Here is a 20,969-nt window from a genome sequence, read left to right as displayed (position 1 = left end):
GGGAGGTCGCGGAGACATTCCAAACCCCCCTGGACGCGTTCCCGTGTCACCCGCTCGAGGTGACCCTGCCTTGGCACGGGGGTTGGACTGCGTGATCTCCAGAGGTCCCTTCCAACCCAATGTGAGGTGCCGGTGCCGGCTGGGCGGGCGAGCGGGACAGCAGCCGTGGACAGCCGGCAGCTTTCCCGGCGCGGACGGGCGGAAGGAAGGAAGGGAAGCAGGGAGGCAGGAGGGCACTGCGCAGCTGCGGTCCGCAGGCGGCGGCAGGAATGGCGTCCGTGGTGCTGAGCGAGGCGGAGAAGCTCTACATCGTGCACGGCGTGCAGGTACCGGAGCGGCAGGGGGCGAGTTACAGGGTAGGCTGGGGAGGAGGGAGGCAGGGAGCCTTCCGTCGTGGTGTCTGGACGCGAATCTCTGCGGTAGTAATCGTCCGAGCACGCTGAGCATCAGAACGGGAAGCTGGCTGAGAGCAGAACGTGGATTTGTTTTCTTTCACTTCTGTCCCCCTTTACCTCTCTTTCTTTGCTCTTTCCACCTCTTCCCTGGCTCTTTCTCAAGTTTTTGCCGTTTCATAGAGTTTTAACCTGCCGCGTTGCAAAGGAACGTGAGTGGACCAAGGAGGAAGAAAGAGTGAAGGATGTGGGGGGAGAAACGCCGGTGGTACAAAGACTGTATTTTTACCGAATTTTGCTGAAAAACAACCTATTTCTGTGGAGGCGAGTGTATAGTATCAGAGGATGCACAATACCCGTTTTTGAAATACAGATGAAAACATATGGGAGGCCAGTGGGTTATTTTTTCCTGCCTGGTCCTAATTACTGCTATAAAAGTACAGAACTTGCGCATCCCAGGAAAGGCCTGATGTAGTCTTAAGTAAAAACCTGTGATGAAACCATGAGCTGATGCTTTCATGTTGTTTTTACTGCTGTGTTTGGTATAGGAGAAGGAAAGTTTCAAGTCGCAGATATATATAGATAGATAGATATATAGATATATAGAGATTATTTTTTTTTAAGTTTTCACTACTGATTCCCTTAAGCACAATATATTGATGTCATACTTAGGAGGATCTTCGTGTGGATGGTCGTGGCTGTGAAGACTACAGATGTGCAGAAGTAGAAACAGATGTTGTATCAAACACAAGCGGATCTGCAAGAGTAAAGCTGGTAGGTAAATTTCTTAGGGACCGTGTGCCTCGCTAATGAAGTTTCTAGTTTATATGACTGGTTTTAAGATAAGCTGAGGTTATTTGTGTGTGTGTGCATAGCAGTAACTGAAACTATGGTTAAGGAAATAATTACAGCATATATAATGCTTTTTGGCTGGCTTAACTATTATCACGATGATGAAAAAAAGTTAAGCAGGGCTGGATTTACCATGAAGTACCTGGACAGCCTTTAGTTTGAGTTGATCTAACATTTAATCTCGAAAACTGCAATCACTATTGTGCCTAATCCCTGGGAAAAAATAATTCTACTACTTCAGAGTGAAGTGAAATTACTTTTGGCATGTGCAGTATTATAGTGGTTCTGCAGTAAGAGATGTTTCCAGAACCAAAATGAGAGAAGTAGTCTTGGATATTAAGAGTGTCTTTTTAACCTAGAGAAAGCTAATATGTATGGTAATTATTTGAAGAATCTTCTTAAGCTTAATATTGTCCTTCTAAAGCCTTTTCTTCTTTAAAAAATTTAATGTTATTTTAAGTTCACTCTGATAGAACAATCAGATAACTGAAAGGTAGAAATGTCAGCTTACTATAGACATTTAAATTAAACAAGTAGTTCTGTAATTATAATTTCAGTTGTGTGATAAGTTTTTGTTTTAACAGGGAGACACTGATGTCTTGGTAGGCATAAAAGCTGAAATGGGCACACCAAAGTTAGAGAAACCCGACGAAGGATACCTGGAATTCTTTGTTGACTGGTTAGTATATCAGAAAAGAATGAAATAGATCTAGTATTTGGAATAAATGACTAATCAGATCTTACCATTCTTCAGAAGTTTATACCTTCATTCCACTAACCTCCGGTAAGAGTCTGAGTAAGAGAAAAAAGTTATTTTACTGTTCCTGTAGCAGTGAATGTTCAGAAACTTTATACTGATTTTGCAGACCCAAAATAAGCAAATCAATAGGATTTAAAGAATGAATGCAATCCCAAACTGCATAACATCACTGCAGCTGGGAAAGAGTAATGGTCCAATGACACATGCATTTAACATGACTTCATGACTACAATGTCAGCTGTTGTTTTTACTATGACAGAGAAAATCTCTTTCAAAAAAAGTAAGTATTCCAGAAGAAAAGAATTGACTGTTCTTTAACTGTACTTAAAGGTTTGCTTGCTTTGTCTGATAAAGCAGTGGAAAAAGTTGAAGTGTGTTTTGTTCAAATTCGTTTGTTTAAAAAAAGGAAAATGTGAACTTCAGATGCAAAAGCTAATTAGAAAATTTAGTTATGCATTTATCAGAGAATCTGTGCTTCATTAACTAAAATGGTATTTGTTTTAATCATATTCCTTGCTTTTTCCTACAAGTGCACTATTGTTTATCCTTACAGTCTTCATACTGCTCGAATTATGAAGGAAGCTAGAAGAAAACTGAGAACTCTTACTTTGGGGTTGCTCTGAGATAGCATAGTGACATCTCAGTGTTATTCTAGACTGTCTGTGGTCTGCAACTACGGTATCCATGTCGTGCAGACTTCCTAAAACTGTCCTTTATGAAGTAATGTGTTTTGGGAACCTCTCATTAGAGCCTTGGCACTGTCAAGTTAGCTGTTTTGCATGTGACATTTCTTTTTATTTTTATTATAAGCCAAAAATGTTGCTACTCTGACATTAAACCGATATACCATTGGTAAAGCTAAGGTATGAGAGCTACTAAGTAAATGTATATCTGGTAATCTTGCTAACCTAACTGGCTGTATCTGCCTTAACATTTGTGTGTCACATTATGCGGCCTTATCTAAGACTGCCTCTGTACCTCACGATGTACTAGTTAACTGTGGACACCTTGTGCATTGTAGAGGAAAGGACTCACCTACGAATTAGTAGTTTGCCTACAATTACTATTCAAAAAATACAAGGTGGGAAGATGATCTTGGATGTGGTCCTGCTATTACAGGGGATCTGAGCCTGACTGCTTTATGAAACGCATGCTTGAAATATCCTAAACAGTACATGGAGGTTTTTTTCTGATGGTTTCTATATGAAGAAAGTCCAATGGCAGCAGGAATGTTTCCGTACTTAAACAAGTGGGCTGTGCACATGTGGCAATTCTGTGACACTTCTTGCATATGTAAATAAATGTTAGAAACACTTCAATTCATTAGATTAACATTAGGTTGTATTTTCTAACTGTTAATCTCTGCTTCATAAGATGGGAGATGTGCAGCAATATTGTGCAAGATGGATTTTGTCAGTTCTAGAAATAGGGAATTGTTAATTTCTGTGACAACATAGAGCAAAAGCCTAAACTTTAGAGAAGTGTATTAACTTCTCACATGCTTGTGCACAGGGAAAAGTGTCCTCTAGCCTCCAGAAAGATCCAAGACAAATGTGAAGTGGAGGCAGCTTGTTCTCTGTAAAGGGAAATGAGCTGCTGTCAGTACTCTGATGCTTTTGCAGGCTGCCACTGGGTGGTAGTAACTGCACATAGTCCGATACCCTGCATCTCCCAGTGAAGTTCTTCTGTGTTCTACTTGGCTTTTATGTTGTTGAAACTAATAATAAAAACTCAGAGTGCAGTGATTACTATCTTAAATTGCTTATTTCCCGAAACTTTCATGGTTTCCTTTCCTGATTAAAATAATCACTTGCTGGATTAGTTATATATTTCTCTGCCCCAGAATTCTGTTTCTCTTTTTTTCTGCTCCGAGTCCTTTACCTAAAATCTGAGAAGCACATTTGGTCACATTTTGAGATAGACTTTAATGCACGTCTCTGGAAGGGATGATATTTTGGGCACTGATTTGTGAGCCTGGAAATTAATTACCACAGATCAAGTCCCTGTCCTCTGTGATATCCTTACTGCCCATCATCACTGGAGAGGACATTCATCCTGGCCATTGATGTTGAAGACTGCTGTCTGCTTTTCTCACGTTTGAGTTTTGGGGCTGTTCTGAGTTACTGTTTCCAAACTGTAAGAAATAACAACAAAAAGAAAAGCAGACATCTGAATTCCTTGAATGCATTTGATTCTGTTTGTGGAATTAGGAATATATTTGTTCAAGTGTATATTAATGGCCTAAGCAACAGGTGTAAAGTGCTTAACTACTGTGAGAGAAAGGTTTTTCTGCTAACAGCAAGAGTTTTGAAATTGAGCAGAAATCTGTGGCAGAAGCATCATTGTGCTTTAGGAGGAATCTTGATTGTTAGGCAATGTAACACTAAAATGATCTTGATAGTCTTGAAATTTACATTTTGTTTGGGAGTAAAAATTCTGTGCCACTGCTAGTTTTTTTCTGTGCTCCATAAACCAAGTTTTTTTGCATTTTCTCTTTCTAATGTGTTAGACAACCCCTTTTCAATTTTTGCCCAGTATATTGCTGTAATAATCTGTAGGCATTAGGTGGCAGTATCTACCATATAGTTATTATAATAGTACCCTGCTAACCTTAGTTCTTTATTTTGCTTTGATTGCAAGGAACCGAAGTGTTAAAATAATAATGGAATTAAGATGCAGTGAAACATGATATTCCAATTGAGTGTTGTGTTCTTGCTACTCACCGTCAAAGAAAGTGTCCACTTACAATCAAAAAATACAACATTTGATAAAAGTTTGTATTTAGAAATAATAATGAGGCATAGATTGAAGTTTGTATAATTCTTTTCAGCTTATCATAGGGATCATAATGCTTGCATAACTATGCTTCAAACGGAAAGGTTTAAACAGAATGATCTAGTTAACTTGCATAAAAGCTGCTTCCATGGATAAGGGCTTGTTTAATACAACCTGAAGACCTGACTCAGCACTGAGTTATACTCAAATATGATCTTATTGCATAAAATTGGTGTCTAATATTAATGCGACCATGAATAATATTGTGTGTCATATTTGCACTGCTTATTTGTGTGGCAAATGTAGTTTGGAAGCCTAGGTCAGTGCTTCATTGGCAGTAACGCTTTTCCTTGTTTTTTAAGCATGTATAGTGCTATCTATTTATAATGGCAGCAGATAACTTCTATAAAATCCAGTAGCTCTTCCTTGTATTCTGAGTTTTCATAAACTGCAAAACAAGTTGGGAGAATTAGGTAATTCTTGTAGGTAAGAGTAATAGTAGGTAATTATATATAAGCTTATAGGTTCTGCAGTACTGTTGATACAGTTCACTTGATGATTTAAGTCATACTTTGATAATGTGACTCTTTAGTTGTTGTTTTTTTTAAGGTGAAGGGATTATATTCCAAGACTTAGTTTTCTGCTGTATTTTTGTACTCCTGGTGTGCCTGTTAGAAGAGCTGAAGTTTTGCATCATCATATAAACACAGAACATGCAGGAGAAATTGGCCCTGGGAAGTACCCAGCCAGGAAAATACAAGGCTTTACTATTACAGATTTGGAACATACCAAAACTACTTCTATGGAGCCACTTTCTTTCCTATATTCTGCAATGAGAAATTAATTTGGGAGAGGTGTGACTGATTTATTTTAAAACAACATTTTTAATGCTGCTACGGATCCACTGCTTGAGAATACTCTTCTCTCTATAAACCAGAGATTGGGTTCAGAATCTTTGTTCACTACTTTGCAGTATATGCATCTCTGGACAATTCTGCTCTATTTTATTGTGCTTTGGAGGAGAGGCATTTTTTGTTTGGTTTGAGGTTTGTTGTTTGGGGTTTTTTTGATTGGTTGGTTTGGGTTGGTGTGGGGGGTTTTGGTGGTTTTTTTTGTAGGCCTGTTTTCTTTTATTGTTAGAAATTTGTTCTTAGCTGTGTACAAGGCATCAGTACCCAAGGACTTTCCTGTATGACTACTCATAAGTAAAGTTAGTTATGTTGGAATCAGGGAAGTGAAGACAAAGACTTTTGTCAGACCTCCTCTGGAAAATATGTTCTTCAGTTGCAGCTCTTCATAAGCTGCAGTTGCTGAGAATAATGAGCTGCTTTCTGTAAGGGGCTTGATAGCATGCAGTACCCTTCAGTAAAGAAATTACCAATTAAAGTCAGGCAGTCATGTTACTTTAAAAGAAATGTGTATTCTACTTGTCATATAATCGCATCTTCTTCTTAGCCATCCTCTTAATAATTTAACATTCAACTCTCACCAGACTGTCTTGTTAGCTGTTCTGAACTTAGCACAGATTTCTCTCACTTTTTTGTTTTTCTAAAGGGTTGAGGTGATAGAAGATGACAGTGCTGAAGAAATAATCCCTGAAAGAATTCACCAACTTTAGCATTGCAACTTGGGAACTGAAGATAGTGGTGGAATTTAGTTGGTATCAGTATTTGTAACAAAATGTTGGTATATTATCTGCATCAGGACATTCTCTTATGCAAAATGGAAATACTTTCTTTTCAAATAGGATGCTTATTCTTGTACAAATAAATCCTTAGATATTTTTAATGCTCTATATTTAAGAAATGTTCTTTGGGTATTGGCTGCCACAGGAATGAAAGTATTTTTTCTTTCTTTATCTAGTTCTTCAAACGCTACTCCTGAATTGGAAGGCCGGGGAGGAGAAGAACTTGGCACAGATATAGCAAATACACTCTACAGAGTATTTAGCTGCGAGAACAGTGTAGACTTAAAATCCCTCTGTATTAATCCCAGAGAGCACTGCTGGGTTCTCTATGTCGATGTATTGGTAAGTAAGGAAATGAAAACTAAGATTCAAGATTTAAGGCGGAGACTGACTTAGCATAACCTTGTGTATTTTCTTATTAAAAAAAGCTTCTCATAATGTGATATAATGTTTCACAAAACGAATGACCATTTTCTTGGGAATCTGCCTGTAATAGTTAATCACTGTTTGCAGCTTGCTCTTTTCCTACTCTTCTTGTTGCTGATGCTCCACTGCAGAGCTAATAAAACACTGAATGCTCCAAATCTGTCTCAGATGAAAATCAGTGATCTTATACTAGCAAGGAGGTTGCCACTAAAGAAGGCTAAACTTTTCTCCTAGGCTAGTTGCAACAGCAAATGTATTGTTCTGTTGAATGTAAATTAGTATTATGTATGTTAGCCCTAAGGTAACTGTCCATCCTGTCTGCTTCTTTGCACTATTATCAGTACTGATTCAGTAACCAAAAATAGAAACTTTTCTGGCAAAAGCTACGTTTGACTTAGACACTTTTTGATGGAAGTTGTATACATGTATTGAATGTAGAAGATAAACTGAATATTTGTTCCCATTAAAAAATGGAAACTGAATTTTATGCATACAGATCTCATGCATGTAGCAGCTTGATTTCCAAACTATGCCATTTTTAAACCACTCAGCCACAGGAATTTTAACAGAAGTCTGCAAGTCAGACTCTCCTGAGCATTATTCCCAATTCTTATTGGTCCAAAATTGAGTTTCTCTTTGTCAAATTTGGAAGTGAAAATGTGTTGAGGGACCTTACTCACAGGAATCCATTAGTATGTATTATAAATGATTTGCAAAACGTTAAGCTGTATGGCCAGGAAAATTAAATACAGGATTTTGTTAAACAGGAACATTTAGACTAAGACCTAAATAAATGTGAAAATTAGTTCATTAGGTGTTTAAAAAGCAGTACCATTAGCCTAATTATAGCAGATATGGTACATACTGCGACAGTCTGCGTACAGAGCGACTGAGTGTGTGCCACTGCTGAGGGCTTTAACAGCCCAAGTCGCCAGCTTATTGGAGCTTGGCATAGTTTAATAGAGAATGAAGTGTTAGTTCTGAGAAATCACACTGGGGACTTTAGTTACTGGGTAATTACAAGCAGAGGTACAGAATATTAAATGCTGTGCTTATTTAAGCAATGTACTGCTTAACATTGCATAAACACAGCATAAACAAAGACTTGCATAAAGGTGACTAGTGCAGAATTGGTTCTGTATAGCTTCTGCATGAGATATAATTGGTTATTGTTTGATTCTTCCTGGACAGATTTTTTGGTTGTCCACAACTACAGAGAAAAACAGCCTTGGTATTTTCATGCTACTGACTGTATCAGAATTATGAACATCAGGACCTGTGTTATGTGAGGAATTTTATATTTAGCTTTTTTACAATGCCAGTAAACAGTCTGTTGTAGGTTCATAATTACGACTGAACTTGATGAGTCTTTTTAATGTTATATTCTGCAGGGATTTTTTGTGTGAGCCATTGAAGAGCTGATGGTACATTTAGAAGAAGACACCGTTAACATTAGTCTCTTATTCTGTTGCCTGCCTCACCCCCATTCTTTTTCCACCTCAGGTGTCTGTATTTTCACACTTTTGAGGTCACTGTAATATTTCCTTTTCTAAATGGAAGATGTGTATCACATGTGTTAGTGTATACTTGATGTTGATTCTTGATACCTACAGATTTTGCTGAAGCTGCTCCTGCTGAATCGTTCCTGTAGAATCTTACTTTAATAGTACATGGTGGGAGTATAATACTTGGGCTAGTATAAGGTGCAAGTCATATTATTCAGTGTTTGAGGGAGACAGATTCTAACTATAATAACAATGCTCATAGAGAGTGTTTTGGGTGGTATTTTCCTTCAGAGTTCCTGGAAATTGTTTACGTTGGTGTTTGTGTTGCGCAAAGCTAGAGGGAAAATAAGCCTGAAGTCTGTTGTAAGCCTGAAAATACTGGTACTTTGTGGTCAGATGGGAAGGTACTTGTTTGGAAGTGTCTTGTTCTGAAAGATAAAAACCTCCCAAAAATTTTATGAACCTGGAAGTTTCACGCTATGCAATTTAGCCATGTGCACTTTGACTGAAGCATATTTGACATATGCAACCTCAAAAGAGAAAATGGTGTGTTTTGCAAAGTCATGCGGCTTATCAATTAAAAACATCTCTCAAATATTTTCTAGTGGTCAGTGTACTTGAGACTTGCTATAATTGTGTACAGTCAGACTGGAAAGAAAATAATTTCAATCATACACACCACAAAGAAGCAGAAATATGGCCACATTGAGATATGTGACAAAGGTCAAGAATATGTACCTTGACCTTTCAAAATAGATGCATTCTTTCTTAATAATGTAAGGCATTCCACTTCCAAATAGTAGGTCGTGAATGTGGAGAACAGTATCACAAAACTGTAAGCTTGTTCTCACTCTCTGTTTCCCTTGATTTATTTCTCTTTCTAAGCCATTGATGTCAGAAATAAGATTTTGGCATTTTTGAGTGTGTTTTGATATATGTATAACCTTCTCCACATAATTTGGCCCAGCAGTCTGTCATGCTGAGCAAGGAAAATCAAAGTGTGCAATCTCTTATCATTCCCTTCTCAGTAGATGGTGTGTTGGGGGGAAGGGGTGCAGTAGGTTCTGTTGAAATTCTAGCAATTCACTACTGAGCACCTCTCAGGATTTCTTCATGTTTTCTATTCCTCCCAAGTTTGATAAAAAAAGAAGTTAGGAATCTGTCCTTTGGAAGAAAAGCTTCTTTGAATAAGGCAAGGTCTACAACGTTTTATCTATTTTTGCCAATAACTTTTTTATTTGTACATCAGTTAATTAAAAGCAGTCCTTTCTAAAGAATCCTTTGCTTCCCATAACTCGCAGTTGTGCAGACTTTCTTATTTCTATAAATAAATAAATAAATAAACAGCAGGGGAGATCTCAGTACAAGGTGCTTCAGCTGAGAAAAGTGTTCAGTTCTGTGTGGAGGAATTCTGGCATCATGCTTATTACAGGTTGTGTTCCTAGCCTGTAGGCACCACTGTAGTACAGATAAGGTTTTAGAATAGCAGCCTGAGCACAAGCCTAGCAACAGTGCAGACATATCCCATTATTGGGTTTTAATAACAAAGATATTGTGGGACTTATTGTGTTATCCAGTAAAATCCAATAATGACTGAAAGTGGCAGGTTAACCTCTCTGTATCCAGCAGCTGTTTGCGAAGAAATAATCTAATCACCTTTGTATTTAGCTTTCTATTCCAACTTTTTGTCATTCTTTTTACACTATTCAGTCTGTCTTCATAAAGAAACTGTCTTTACAGAATACCTGATTTATGATTTAGTCCCAGTGCAGGAGTTTATCTCATTTTTAAATAGATTTTGAAGAACAATCAATGCAATCAGTGTTGCAAAACTTGTTTTGCTCTCATCATACAGCAGAGATTGATGTCATGGAGAAGCAACCATATGTTCTTGCCGAAGTAGTTTCAAATGCTTACTCTGTGTGTGTGCCTTTGTGTGTGTGTGCTCTCACAGAATAGTACTAGCAGCTGAGAGCGGAGCTTGTCAGAGAACTAACAATAAGCTGTGGAGTTGTCTGGCAGCCTATAGAAGGTATTGTGGTTTTGGGAGCCCTGCCTTTTTGCCTAGTATGCAGTGCTGCTGTTCTCTTTGACTGTTGTTCTCCTGATCTTCATGGGAAGAAACTAAGCTAGACTCCCTCGACACTCTTCACTTGTTTGATAACACTGATGTTTGAATTAGACTTTGACATCAGGATTTCCTTGGATCATTTTCAGCTACAAGACAAACCTGATGATGACTCTTTTCCTTAAGAAGAATAAATCATAGTGTACCTTCATAACTATAACTTCTGTAACTACCTTTTCATACTGTGTTCTCAGTGACAATTTGCATTGCTTCTTTAAAAGCAATTCTCCCAGTTGGTTTTGTCCAGTTGATATTTTAAAAAGGCTCCTCTTTGAAATAAAGTATAAAAAATTGACTGGTTTGATTTAATATTAAAGAATGAATGTGATGGGTTTATAAAGAGAATTCTGGTCATAGTCTAGTTCAGAGCCTTAGCACAAGAAGATTAAGAACAGAGGTGATTTCATTTCAGGTTCTATTATTAAATTTTATCATTAATTTTATTACGGAGTATATTAACTCTTCTATTTTGCATGTATAATACAGTTAGCCAAAATCTTAATTTCCTATCTGTTTCTTTTCATGGATGGGCTTTAAAGACAACTTTGTTTTTTAAAAACCTGTTCTGGTTATTAATTTTCTTCCTTTTCAAGTAGGTTTAAATAAAATAAAGACTTCATTTAAAGGCACTAGTCCAATTTTCTTTTAAAGAGATTCTTCTTTTCCTCCTCAGTTATTGGAATGTGGTGGGAACATCTTTGATGCAATCTCTATCGCAGTGAAGGCAGCTCTCTTTAACACAAGGTAAAGCACAAATCTCATTTCATGTGAGTGAAAGTGGCATGGGAAATGGAAGAGAAGTACTCTCTGTGAGCAAAGCATTTTTAATGCTTAGTTATTTAAATAAGAAATACCCAAAGCAGCTTGCATTCAGATACAAGGCAGTCCATTTTCATGCAAGTCATATGAACTAATATTTAGTTCAGTTTCTAATAATCAAGTGTCATATTGCATAGTGATTGTATGCACAGTCAGGTTCACAATATAACTTCTGTTCTGTAGCCTGATCCAGAAAAAATTGTTTGACCATGAGATTTTGTTGCAGGTAGTTGGAGGACTTTGTGTTGATGCCTTGTGGGTTTGAAGAAGTACTTACTGATATGTGATGCTCTTGATTAAGAAACCCTCTGTCAATGTGACTAGTGATTTATAACTAGCCTTGATGTTTCTCTTCTGATTTCATTCTCATTAATTTTTAGTCTAGAGTTCTTTTTAAAACTAAGAAGAAAATTATGGTAGTGAGAAATTGTGGGGAGGGGGAAACGATGTGTCTTTAAAAGAACTTTGACCCGTGCATTTCAATTCAAAGAATGGAAAAACAAAATCTAGTAGAATGAATGATGGAAATTCTCTGTGTGGTTTTTAATTGGTATGTTTTGCTCATATTTTTTCTATTGTTTTTATCTTCTTCATCTGTAGGTGGAAGGGAGTACAGAGTTTTGTAGCACCCTTGAGAAAAAAAGCTAGTGAATGGCTTTGCCAAAAAACTTAGGTGGCAACAATAGCGGGAAGAGGTGCAAAAGTTAGACTCTTACAAGCATAAGTGTTTTTAAAGTGGATTTCAAATTGTTCTTCAGCATTAAATTAGAGATTTGCTAAAGCCACTAGTGTAGTTCTGGCTTATTTATCAGGAAATCAATGCACTAGATCTGGAAAAGTATGTGCAAAAAGAAGAGGAAAATACGCTTTTGAAGACAGGCAGTATATCAGGTTATAAACACTTTAAAAGGGGATGAGGGAAGAATCCATCTGAGACTAGAATTTGTATATTCCTGAGAAATTTCTCATGTTAATCAAATTCTCAACAGTAACTTTTAACACTAGATTGTTTTTATAACATCAAGAAATACTGTCACAAATATAATGGCTCACAAAGGAGTTGGCAGTACTCTAAAGGGAAGAAGTACTGTGTTTCTGCCTGGATGCAAAAGTTGTATAGTTAAAACAGTTACTACCATGTAAGTTGTTTTGCAGATCCAAGGCACATACTTTATTTATAAGATAACTGGGTCTTTTTTCTTATTTTAACCAGAATAAACAGAGACGATCATATAAAAAGTAATGAATTAAATAAGCAAGTAGAAGAAAATGTTGCTTTGGGAACATGGGCAACATGGAGGGTGTAATTATTCTAATGATTCTGCTTTATTTTGATTTTTCTGACAACTTGTGTCCTTTATATAATCTGTAATCTATGGAAAACATCCAGAGTCTTGTTAAAGTTGGGTATTGTATCAAAATGTGGTACAGTATGACATAATGGAGAGCCTGTTGATTTTTTACCTGTGAAAACCTTGTCTTACTGAGTTGAGCCATACATCTAATCTCATAAAAGATCAGAAAGTCAAGAGGTGAAATTCAAAGTGAAAACCTGTTGTCCTCCTTCACTATTCCTCTCACTTTCTCTTGGTAGCTACTGAGTTTTTTTTGGATTGACACGAGGCTGTTTAAGAGTAGCTTCCCATTCTCCATAAAATCTTATTGTCCAAACAAGACAAGATGTCAGTTTGAAAATTGCTTCAGATTAAGTGTTCTGAACTTTGCTTGACATGTGTCCCTCTTTAAGTCTTACTTGCTTTTCATACTTTGTTTACAACCAGGTTTTTGTTAGAAGTGTTTCCAGATCTTTGCCAGCCTTGACTGCAGCCTTGAAACAAAGAGCAGAGAGCTCAAGCTGCTGTTTTTCTTGGATGCTACAAAATTTTAGATATTCAGATAGGCATTTGAAAACTTCAGCTTCATCTTTAAAATCTTGCTCTAAGCATTTGTATAATAGCTATGGACACATTTTTCTTTAGAGCTAAGTAAATCCAAAATCATGATTTAAGGAATTTTACGCAAGACTGGCAGGATTTAAATCCTTTGAATGCCTGACGTGACTCATTATATCCCCTTCAGGCATGGAACAATGACAATATGACTGTTTTAGGGGGAACATTTACTCCTTGCAAGTTTGTATAGTTCATCATGTTCTAAAAACTATATCAAGATCATGTGCAAAAGATAGCAGGCATCAAACTTACTTCTTACCCCTGTCTCCAAGGTGTTTAAGGATGGATTTATTCATGATGGAAGTAGATATTGCAAAATATGCAATATTAGCTACTGTGTCAGGACATTAAACTTGGTTCTGTGAAATGTGTCTCCTTGCCACAGAGGCTGCAGAAACTAGGCAAGTTACAAAGACTAAAGAGTTTATAACACAACAGCTTTGCTGAACAGCATGGTAGAGGCAGAACTGATGCCTGCTTGCAAGGGTGGAACTGGTTTTGCAGTTGTGAAATCTGGGTCTGCAGCACATAGGAAAGAGCGTTGTTTATTACTTGACTGAGTCTTGCTGTACAGATTTCTGCCCTGATTAGTTACAGGAATCAAAATAGAAAAATGAAAGTTGCAAAGTAAACATGTACAGCTAATTCTTAAGACAAATATTCACAAGCTGAGAGAGGAAATCTCCAGTGTTCTGGAAATACTTTGTGCTGCGTTCACTTTTCCTAGTTTTTGTGTCCATATACCCCCTTTTTTATGCAACTATGATTCTTGTGTCTGATCTTTTTGCCTTTGCAATAGTTCTAATTTACACCTCTTTCATCCGTGCTTGGCCAAAAAAGCTCCTTGCAGGCATTTTTTCAGGTATTAATTCTGGCAACTTTTTCTTGCAGACCAAACACTGCTCTGGTTTCATGACTATTTTAGAATGGAATTAAAAATTGCTTAATCTCACAGATTTTCCTGAAATCTTTCTTTGTTTTTTAACACTGCTTTGGCACATAAACTTCTTGACTAGGCTGTTTTCCAGTGTTGTCCATTGTCCTGCGTAGCTTGAGGATCAGTCACCTTGTGACTTTATTCCATCAATTTTTAATGGAATATTTTAAACTTGAAAATAGGCTTTGAGGCATTTCTAATGCGTTGGAAAGCATTTGGAATTTTGTTTCAGGAAAAAGTACACTTCACAATTGTTCTGCTTACTCAAAGTCTTAGTTTTGGCTTGGTCCAGGCCACTGTGCTTGTAGGGAATTTGTTGTCACTGGAGCAGGGTTAGCTGCTGTGAAGTACTTGCCACTAGGACTTTTAGCCACAAATAACTAACATACTCTTCCAGGGAACAATAAAAAGTCACTTTGTATTGGTGGGGGAGATGTTCATTAAATCAGTCCCTATCTCCTCCTCCTCCAAAAGGAGAGGTTTCTTACAGACGGCATAAAAGAATGTAACCTCCAGAGTCTAGTTATAAACACAGTGCTACTGTAAAAGTACTAATATAAAACCAGATTGTGGTTACTGAAGTTAGCTGTCAGGGGACGTCTTGAAATATTTTGTTTTCAAGTGCAAATGTGTGGAAAAGAAAAAAAAAAAGTAATATGGGAGCTGTGTGGGGGTTTTACTGGCCCGTAATGCAAAGTCTCTCAGTCAGTACTCCATCCTAACAGGCACCTGGATAAATGAGGGTATATAAGATGCTGATGTTCTTGGCAGCTTGAGGTACCATCTTCTACTAAATTGTTTTAAATTATTTTATTCATTATGCTAAGAAAAGTACCTTAAGTCATCCCATGAAATTCCCATTAAATGTCTATCACAAATACAATACATTTGCCACTGATAAGGAGCCTGTCTTAGTTCATTTGTGAGAGAGTTCATCATTTGCTACTGAGAAGAAAGCGTTTCTTGGATTTCTGCCTGGGTTTTTATTCCTGCCCTGTCCTTATATTTTATATATCCCTTGTATATCTCTCCTTAGAACAGTAGAGTCTTCTGGCTTCTTAAAGAATGAGAATATCCTGCCAATCTTCCCATCTTGCTAAAGAGAAAGGATTTTACTGATGTCATCTTTCTCTTTACCCCAAGTCTCCCTTAATTAGTGTTGCTCTTTCCTGAAGGACTTTACTACTTGTATTTGCTACTGATGTCACAACTTTGCCAAGCAATGTAATTACTCTAATTCTGTCAACTTTACTGTTGTTTGCAAAGTTGAGAGCCACTGTACGAAAGGATTCAGTCTTGGTAATTTCTCTCCTATACATCCAGCAGAAGTACAAAGAATTGTTCAGAACTGATTTGTGCAAATTCCAAAAGAATCTCTCCCCATATAATAGTGTAAAAAACAACTCAAATTCTAACGGTTTGAATGATGTAAATATGATGATCTCATCCTAAATGTCTTCGAACTTACAATGTTTTTTTCCTAGTCTTGGGGAGTGAGTTGTTAGTACTTTGATCACGTTCTGGACTTTTTTTCTAAACATTTTGCCTCATTTAGAAGAAAAAGCACTTCATGGAGTTGTGACTGTATAGCAGCTTTATTTGTTATCTGTTCTGGCAATGATTTTGCACATTTTGTTTCCACAGAATACCCAAAGTGCGTGTTCTGGAGGATGAAGAAGGCACCAAAGAGATTGAGCTGTCTGATGACCCTTATGATTGTATTCGACTTAATGTAGAGGAAGTGCCCTGTATTGTCACGCTAAGCAAAGTAAGCATGACAAATTTCTCACCCTCTACCTAGAAAGTTCAGTTTCTATTAGTTTCACCTGCCAGTTATTATTTCCCTAGAGATAAAAATTGTGTTACAGAAATGGTCAGTGTCCACTATGTAGATATTTGTTTGTCTTTTGCCTCCTAATTAAGAAGAACTTCTACTGAATAAGGGGTTTTTTTGCATCTCTGACTTGTAGGTTTCTACTTGATGTGCTCTTAAAATGCCTCTTCTTGCATTCAGAGGAATTGTTTACTGTTTTTTATCTACTCCTTGCTTAACATGTGTAGCAGCAGATACTTCAGTGTGTTAGAACAAGTGGCCATTGTTGTGAGGTGCAAAAGTTGTGTCATCTGCCTGGAATTACATGATGAGTATTTGTTACTGGGGACAGAACTCCATTTTCAGGGGTGCAGTACTGTGCCTTCCCTTTCAAACAGGTTTTCCATATATGGCACACAGCCAACACAGTTGATTTTATGGATGCTGCAAGTTCCATTGCAAGTGTTAGTGATTTGCTTAGTTACCTGAAAGTTTATGTGGCATTTCTTTTAAGCAAGTTGCATAAATAGCAGAGGCCTTTGCTGAAGTGAGGGCTCACCTGAGTCTCGGGATGTGTAATTTTCACCTAGAGGGTAGCAAAGTCCATGCTTGGAGTTGAGGGGGGAAAGAGGAATAGGGAGTTTCATATAGAGGAAAGGATGGTAGAGAGGAAAACAGTATGAAATAGTGACATGTTTATCTCGCCTCTGTTGTGTAAGGTACACAATTTGGGGTCAGAGGCTGTTTAAATACTGTGCTATCAAGTTATCAAGTCAGTCTCAGACCACTTAAAAAGGCCACATGATATTAGGATGGGAGACTGAGGTAACTAACAAAGCTGCCACTCACAGGTTAACTTCTTAATGGAAGCCCTTAGAAAACTGCCAACTGATACATCATTTTGTCACTAACTTACAGATTGGATATAGGCATGTGGTGGATGCTACCCTTCAGGAAGAAGCCTGTTCTTTGGCAAGCCTGCTTATTTCCGTGACCAGTAAAGGTGCCCTCACTTCTATGAAGAAAGTGGGGAAAGGTAGCCTGGATCCTGAGAGTATTTTTGAAATGATGGAGGTAAGGAGTTTTGAGCAGTTGACTGTCTTGGATGATACTGGATGACTTGGAACTTGGGTATATGGAAAGCTGCAGTAAGGACTTTTATAGCAGAAATCTTGGAGCTTTGATTAGGTGCACAAGGGACTTTGTAAAGGTCACAGTTTCTTTGAAACAAATTCTAATGTGAATGGATGTTATCTAAAACTTCTAGATGCCTGAAATGCATGATACTCACAAATGTTTCAGGCAGGTACTTCACAGCTGTAAGGCAGTAAAGCTTAAGCTGATAAACTTTGAGGGTATTTTTAAAGAACATGTTCCCTCTTTTATAGTTTCTCTTAAAAACTGAAATAGCAAAACTCCTAATATGGTAAAGTCCCTATAAACGTAGAGAAGGTGTTTTTGAATTGCTAGTGCACAGTGTTCTCTTCTAGCACAACTCATTTGTTTTATTATAAGCTTACTCTTCTCTTTTTACTGTTGTTTTTCTTTGGTTCTTTATTGGGTTTCTGATCTGCCCTTACTTCATAAAAATACTAGTATCTGGATATTGTCCCCATCCATGTAAGAATTCCATTTTAAATGTTTCTTCAGGCTCTTCTTAAATGTTCTGCAGTGTAAATTCTCATGCCTGAGTTTGGCCTTGAGTGTGAGACAGAAATGGGTTTTGAGCTTGGAAGTCAGAATGAAAATTAGATACTTCAAGCTGACTCTGTTTCCAAGAGATACAGGACTAATTTCAGCCCGGCTGTAGTGAGGAATGCGGAAGTTGGAGCCAAGTTTGACAACAGTTGGTTTCAAGTGGGAATTACATGCTTGAGTATATATGGCACTTGACTGTGTCAATATAGAGTGCTAATTTTGGTGGTACCAAAATTTGGTGGTACCAGTGGGGATTTCAGAGATGTCACTTTCTCTCTTATCTGGATAGAGAGGTGTTATCTCTAACTTGGCATCCTAAAGAAACCTAACTTCCTGTGGGCATCTGATGTGTCTTCCTTGATGGATTTTGTGTCTGATGCTAACTAAACGTCATAGAAAACTTGAAGTTTTGGGTCTAGGGCTGCTAGAGAGGTTGGTGCTTAAGTCAGATACAGGTTCATGAAGAAGCTGGCCTTAGTGCAAATTCCCTGCACCAGGCTTTGATGGAGCCTCTGTTTTGATCACCAATTTCACTCTACGTTGAGCCCTAAATAGGAAATGAACTTCTGCAGTTCCATTTTATACCCTACCCCCAAAGGCTGTGCCTGGAGTTCTGTAATGCACTTCTGAACACTGGTCAGAGATGCATATGGAAGGTAACTGTGGGAAATCTTCAAACCATCCTATTCTGCAAAGAACATTAGTGAACTTGTCCCTACTTGTTGGTGCAGGAAGTTACAAGCTTAAGCTGATCACTTGTGCCATCTTTCACTTGCTTTGGAAGAAGTCTTCCCTCCTGAATGTTGAAGAGTTTGAAAGAGTGAGAGATAAAGCTGATCAAAAAAAACCCAGTATGTTTTCTGGAAAGTCAGAGTTTATTTGTTTGGCCCTGCCCTAAACTCAACAGCCTCATTAGGATACCAAGAAAAACAAAAAGTCCTGGGAATATCCACTGGAAAAGATGCATAACCCATGTTTGACACCTCCATTCCATGATTTGGCTGCAGGTCAGAGTGTCAGCTTTCCCTGCCTTGTAGAAAACAGACGTTCTAGGGCATATCTCTTAGTAAGGGAGTTTCATGGGAAAGTTTTGGGAAGCTGCCAGCATTAGGCTTTTCTTTCCTAAGTTTATGATCTGATCCATTAGAGAGGCGAGCAGCATTAAGAAAGCAATAGTCTTGCGTCAGTACCAAAGTTCTGCACAGTTCCCGTTCACTTTGACCTGGTGCGAGTGACGTTGTCCTATATTTGAGGAGTAGAATGCAGAAAGTGTATCACTCCTTGGGACTCCAGACTGCTGCAGTGACCTCTGTCCCAGTGCAGAGCTGTTGGGACGGTTCTTGTCTGTGCCCCCCTTTATTTAGCATGACTCATAGTATCTAGGATTGACAGCTACCCTGCTGCATCAAAGCTCTTCCCAAATTTCCTTTGGTACCATGGGCCATGTTCTCTCCCCTGGATCTTCAATTAGAAACGAACCTCATTTTAAGGTTTGTGCTCCCATGGTTCCAGTAATTGTCACCAACAGGTGAAAGAGAGCTTTGTGTCAGCTGTATGGCAGGCCTAGGCTTCATTGCATAGATCAGGAGCAAATAAGCTCAGTTTAATATAATCTGGCTTTGGCTCTTTACAGATAGGTGGGCTCTCTTCATCTCCATATGGAGTCTGTATTTCAGATCATTTAGAGAAACCCTGGGAAAACTTTAATGGGCACTGTTGCCTTAAGATCTTTATTTCAGCATTGCCCAATGTTTCCTTGCCCTGTAGCTTCCACAGTACAGTTGTGTAGGGGGGAAGAGTAGAGGCTGGTGTCAGAGCTAATCCTGGTGGCTTTCCACTGCTGGAGTTTCCTTTTGTAAAGAAGACATTGTGTTAACCCCTTTAAGGGCCTTGGACAGTACAGAATTGCACATCATATGAAAGATCTGCCCACAGACTGATTTGGTGATGCAGCCAGTGTGCATTTTGGGCTTCTCTGGCCATAGGACACAATGTTGAACTAGTCTAAATTCACTCTGCTGATTCTGAGCACCTTCAGAAGAGTTCACTGAATTTTTTATTAGTAGGCTGCTTTGCTGGTCAGGTGTCTCTTGTCCTCTGGCAGCTAGAATATTGCTTTATGCTGTGTGTGCTGACTAATTTGAGTGTGTGCTTGTGCCTGATGTGAGTTTAATTTGTATTCCTGGATGATCTAGCTGTGCACAGATCTGGTATTAATGATCGTGGAATGCTTCTCCGATGAATGAGAACACTACATTTATGTGTGCATTTTTCCAAAACTTAATCAAATTAAAATGAAACTTCCACCACCATTATTTTTCTTAATTAAAAGCGTATTTTGGTGATACCAGCTGGTGCATATGAATCATCAAAGGGAAAATATTTGTCAAAAGGAAGTGTTCCGTAAGACTTGTCTCCTGTTAATAAGCATCTGTCTCAGATTTGTTTTGCTTTCTTTGCATTGCAGACAGGACAAAGAGTAGGCAAGTCACTGCACACAGCCCTTCAGAAGATTTTGGATGAAGAAGAGAGTTTGGGGACGTCACGGCCAAAAGTTGGATTTCTAGGATGAGATTTTATTAAATGTTCAAAACTGTTTTTAATTAATTGTGCAATCTTGTGTGTTTGTGTATAAAGAGAGGGTTATTTTTTTTTCCAGTACAGTTCTCATTCTGGCTAAGAGGCTTTTAAAATTCTCCTAAGCATAAAGAAAGCTACAGTTAAGTGCAGATGAGAAAATTAGAGATGCTTTCCATACAGGTCACTGTTCACACCTGGGAAGTGCACCAGCAGCAATTGGTGACATTGCCTGGGAAATGCTTGAATCTATTTTCAAGAGTGACTGGTGTAGGTTCCACTTAATTCTGTTAGCACACCTTCCACTTCTGTAGACCAGATGCTGTGTTCTGGAGTGTACTTGAGGCTGTGCAGCACTAATGGGAGTAGCACAAGGTGGAAGTCTTCCTTCAAATTACCTAACTATTCTTCGACTAAAATGTGGTTAGATTTTACTATAAATAAAACATGTTTCCACATTTCCAATTTATATTTTAAACCAAGATTTCTTTGCTCACTAGAGCTCTACCTATCCCTTTTGCCAACAGGTGCAATAGCAGTGTAGCCACAGCTTTTCACAGTGGCTAAGGAGAAGGGGCATGGCTAAGGTAGAAGGGAAAATGAGTTAATTTTTAAGAGTTAGACAATTCAGCTGGAAAAGCATAGTGT

General features: G+C 38.1%; 1 protein-coding gene across 1 annotated transcript; it reads left to right on the top strand.

The window, feature by feature from the left end:
- The first annotated feature begins 224 nt into the window (after positions 1-224).
- EXOSC7 (exosome component 7) lies at positions 225-20,762 on the top strand. The gene is made up of 8 exons (XM_018075906.1): positions 225-326; positions 1,065-1,166; positions 1,829-1,923; positions 6,643-6,808; positions 11,199-11,269; positions 15,878-16,001; positions 16,965-17,120; positions 20,212-20,762. Exons 1-8 carry the CDS (start codon positions 270-272, stop codon positions 20,314-20,316), a joined length of 876 nt encoding a protein of 291 aa, XP_017931395.1. The 5' UTR covers positions 225-269; the 3' UTR covers positions 20,317-20,762.
- Positions 20,763-20,969: the final 207 nt, after the last annotated feature.

The sequence above is a fragment of the Manacus vitellinus genome, unplaced genomic scaffold (assembly GCF_001715985.3).
Source record: "Manacus vitellinus isolate BGI_N305 unplaced genomic scaffold, ASM171598v3 scaffold_3_pilon, whole genome shotgun sequence".
Taxonomy (NCBI): Eukaryota; Metazoa; Chordata; class Aves; order Passeriformes; family Pipridae; genus Manacus; species Manacus vitellinus.
This window is presented reverse-complemented; position numbering and strand designations above follow the sequence as displayed.